Consider the following 4,364-nt stretch of genomic DNA (forward strand, 5'->3'; position numbering starts at 1 on the left):
AGCGACTGATTGAACAATCGTACAACAAGGTGGATGTATTGTCACCGGAGCTCACAAAGAGCTGCACCATGAGATCGGATTGATTTGAGGACAATCCCCCCTCTGCCAGCACGCAGGATGAAGCGGCCGTGGATGGCGTGCTGGCCAAAGTGCACGGTAAAAAAAAAAAATCTTTCATAAAGGACGGCCAGGCCCTATTGCTGAACGGTGAAAATTAGGCGAACAAATTTAGGGAATGAGAGAGAAGGAATTCTTCGTGTCCTCTCCATTATTTTAAACACCGTACGGTTTTTCTTCCAGGAACATTATTTTGTTAGTAGATTGTTGGTACGGTACAGGCTGCATTGTTAGAATTGTATCAGGTAGGAACCATTTAGGATTCGATGTTAGATGTTCACTGCCGTTGGATGACATTTCGGCTGTGGAATCATTGATCAGTATATTTCCTTCATTTATGCGTTTAATCAATCTGCTTGAATCAATCTCCTTGAATCCATCTCCTTGAACTTTACTACTTTAATAATACACAGAGCGAAGGTTCTCTCAGTATTTCGCTTCCACATGAGTAAAACTTTGTTCTACACAGGGTTTGACTATTTCGCAGGTATGCGTTTGATTCCGAATAAAATGATTGGTCTTTAACAGTATTGTAGAAAACACAGTTAAAAAAGTCTTGAATTAGTTAGGAACGCTATTTAGTGGAGCGAACCAAAAAATTAGTTTGATTTATTTTCTGGTTTTCTAGCGGTACTAATGCCGCTCACGCGTTGTTCAGCCCTTTTATAAACCTATTTCTCGTCCTGGCCCTTCACTCACCGCGGAACTCAGTTATCCCGACCGCGAAGCTTTCTTCCGACAACTTCGTAAATACGAATTAAATTCCGACAATGACAGCAGCGGTCGGTGTAAACACCGCTTGTTTACAACATTGCCTCCCGCAGTGAGACAACTAGATTTTCGTCCTGCATCTGTCTCACTCTACTTCCTGCTGCTGTTTGCTGTCACTTTACCATGCGCCGCACTTTGTTTACTACTCCTAGCTCACGCAGGTAAGTTTCCTTGCTGTACATCTAATAACGCAATCTTTGTCGCAGGTCGTTTATAAATCCCACTGGCGGTTTGGACACTTGCCTGCCTTACTTGACCGTCCTGGGCCCTAACTACATCGATTACGCGTCCCTTCGGCCAACTGTTCCGCGGCAAACAATTGTCAACTATAACTACTATGTCTCCCACCTGAATCGGCCGCACCGACTCAAACCACTTCGATCGGCGGGTCAGCGTAGGGAGATATTCCGATACCCATCTCCTCCAGAATACGTCTGCGTTGTGTTGGGCGGCTCTCCATGCTGATTTAACGGCGGTACTACTGTCGTCACATACGGCGGGCTGCTTGCACCCGTTGGAGCTTCCGAGTAGTAGATGGTTTGGTGTGATCGGTGTGTCCATCTCGTCGTCCAATGGCACGTAGGTAAGTGGTCTCGAGTTGATGATGAACTCGATTTCCGTCAGCGTCGACATCAGCACCTCGTCCGTCGGCTTTCGTGGCAGCTCAAATTGACTCAGCACTTTCTTTACAGACCGGACCAGTCTCTCCCAGCATCCGCCGAAATGTGGTGCAGCTGGCGGATTAAAGCTCCATTTCATCTCGGGCCCAACGAATTCGTCCATCATCGCGTCAACGTCGACGGCCTGCAAGGCTTCCTCCAGCTCCCGAGCCGACCCGACGAAATTGGTTCCCCTATCGCTGATCATCTCTAACGGTTTTCCGCGCCTAGCGATGAAGCGCCGAATCGCCATAATGCAGGACGCCGTTGTGAGAGAATGAGCCATCTCCAAATGGATAGCTCTGGACGTCAGGCAGGTGAATATGACTCCCCATATTTTTTCTACTCGTCTTCCTACGGCAACCAGCAGGGGTCCAAAATAGTCCACGCCTGTGAATGAGAAAGCTCGTTGCCCGACCGCAACTCGTTGGAATGGAACGTTTCCCATCGAGGGAGGCTCCGGAGTGGCTCCATCTATTTTGCATCGCTGGCAGGACTTACGTACACGGTTGTACTCACACAGGACCCGTGGTATATAAAACCGAGCTCGCAGCTCACTAACAACCGTGCGGTGGTTACAGTGCTTGTATCGTTCGTGGTAGCTGAGTATTAGCAACTCTGTTCCACGATGCTTCCGAGGGAGGATGATAGGTTGCTGCAGTGTTTCGCTGACCGACAACGTCCCAGCCAGGCGCCCTCGCATCCTCACTATTCCGTGTTCGTCTAGTACCGGCGACAATTTGTAGAGAGGACTGCTCTTCTCCACCCTGCTCTTCCACGGCTGCAACTGAGAGGGATCCTTCTTCAAAGAGCGTATTTCACACGCATACACGTCCGCCTGTATTTGGGTGATGATGATCTTCTCGGCCCGTGCCAGCTCTTCTTGTGTCAGCGGTTCACCTAAAATGACATCTTTCCTGATGGCTCGACGGACATTAGTGACAAATCTCACCACATACGCAACTGCCCGCAGAAGCCTTCTCCATTTCGAGAAACGATGAAAATTAATGAGAGGCTCCTGCACCGTATGATGCAACACGTTGGGACGTAGTTCTTCAGGGGTGTCTGTAGATGGTGCTTCGGCGGCGGGCCAGAGTGATTCAGGGCCCCATAAGAACCTCGGACCGTTGAACCAGCGACTAGTAGGCGATAGATCCGGTGTTTTCGTCCACTTCGTCCCGTCATCGGCTACGTTCCATTTCGTTGGGATCCAACGCCATTGCTCAACCTCCGTTTCCACACTCACGAGCATATCGTCCACGTAGTGCTCGTCTTTGATGCATTTTGCCGCACACGGGAACTCTTTCTCGAATCGCTCTGCGTTGAGATTCTTCACGAACTGTGCGCTGCTCGGCGAACAAGCAGCGCCAAACGTCATCACGGTTACCACGTACACGGCCGAATCGCCGTGTTGATCGTTTCCATCCCAAAGGATCATCTGGCTCCGCTGGTCTTCCCTTCGCATCAACACCTGATGGAACATTTCACGAATGTCCCCCACGACAGCGACACGAAACTCTCGGAACTTTGCCGCCGCATCAAAAACCATGCGAATTTTTCCCGGTTTATTTGGGTTGGTAACCGGGAAAATAGGTAGAAACCAGTCGTTCGGTCGTTTGTCCTCCGCTTCACTCGCTGACAAACGTCGAATGTAGCCCTTCTGGATGTAGTCTCTCATCTTCTGATTAACCGCCGCAGCTAACTCCGGATCTTTACTCATTTTTCTTTTTAGGAGCTCGTACCTTTTCAACGCTGCAGCTTTGTTACATGGCAAACGGATGTCATCATATTTCCAGAGTAAGCCCGTTTCAAATCGGTCGCCTCGCAATTTGGTCTCTCGGTTAAGTATCGCCAATGCGCGTTCGTCGTCCTTGGATTTGAGTAGGTGTGATGGCTTAGTGATGCCCAGTGAATCCAACGAGAAGAACGCCTTGACCTCGCTTGTGAGTACACCATCGACGTTACCTTCGCAGCTGCAGATGTGAAAACTTCCGTGTCCTCCTGTTACACTAGCGGTTGCAATAGGACACGGTCCGTATATCATTCAGCCCAGTCTAGTTTTCGATGCGATTGGTTCATTAACGCGTCCTTCTGTACATTTTAGCGGCTTTCCCAAACGACAATTGTCTACACCAATTAGAACACGAGGTACAGCATCGACGTAGGAGGTTAACGGCAAACCCTTAAGATGTGGATACGCAGTTTCAAGTTGTTTGCAATCGATCGTCTGCGTGGGCAAGGCTAGATTGCTGACCGTGTGTACCTTCGTCAGCTCATGCACTGGAGCCCCTTCGTAGGCACCTGAAATTCGCACCGCCAGCTGGACAGAAGCCTTTTCTTCTCTGGTAGTATCTCCGGTCCACTTGAGACACAGCGGCCGTGACGTTCCGATCAACCCTAATTCATTCATCAAGCTATGATCGATGAAGGTTGATGACGAACCTTCGTCGAGAAAGGCGTACGTCCGAACAGTCCTGCCATCCTTCCCATACATCGTTACCGGTACGTAACGGAACAAAGTGCGATCGTTCGAGCCGGAATGCGTGAGACAATGCTTCTCTGTGGTGGTGGTCGTACTCAAAGCACCATGTAGCAACCTGTGGTGCAATGCCTCGCACCCATTGGATCCGCAAACTGTTTTAAGGTGACACCACCCCTTGTGATACTTAAGGCATTTTCGGCACAGCTTCTTATCCCTTACGTGTTCCTTCCTTTCAGCGACGGTCATCGATTGGAATCGTTGGCACGTATCCAGTGCGGCACAATCCCCCTGGCAGGCTGAACATTTAGTAACATTTGTTGGTGAGTACTTACCGC

At 49.6% G+C, this 4,364-nt stretch overlaps 1 protein-coding gene across 1 annotated transcript; it reads right to left on the minus strand.

The window, feature by feature from the left end:
- Positions 1-273: 273 nt before the first annotated feature.
- LOC126564435 (uncharacterized) lies at positions 274-3,267 on the minus strand. The gene is made up of 2 exons (XM_050221482.1): positions 1,141-3,267; positions 274-339 (listed from the first exon to the last, which is right to left on the minus strand). Exons 1-2 carry the CDS (start codon positions 3,265-3,267, stop codon positions 274-276), a joined length of 2,193 nt encoding a protein of 730 aa, XP_050077439.1.
- Between the last annotated feature and the right edge of the window lie 1,097 nt (positions 3,268-4,364).

Source organism: Anopheles maculipalpis, chromosome X, assembly GCF_943734695.1.
Source record: "Anopheles maculipalpis chromosome X, idAnoMacuDA_375_x, whole genome shotgun sequence".
Taxonomy (NCBI): Eukaryota; Metazoa; Arthropoda; class Insecta; order Diptera; family Culicidae; genus Anopheles; species Anopheles maculipalpis.

Bases quoted from the DNA above. Each gene is read 5' to 3' on its own strand.
- LOC126564435 (XM_050221482.1), bottom strand. From the start codon at position 3,267: ATGAGTAAAGATCCGGAGTTAGCTGCGGCGGTTAATCAGAAGATGAGA. The intron at 340-1,140 runs GTAAGGCAGGCA...CTAACAATGCAG, and splicing joins TTAGGGCCCAGGACGGTCAA to CCTGTACCGTACCAACAATC.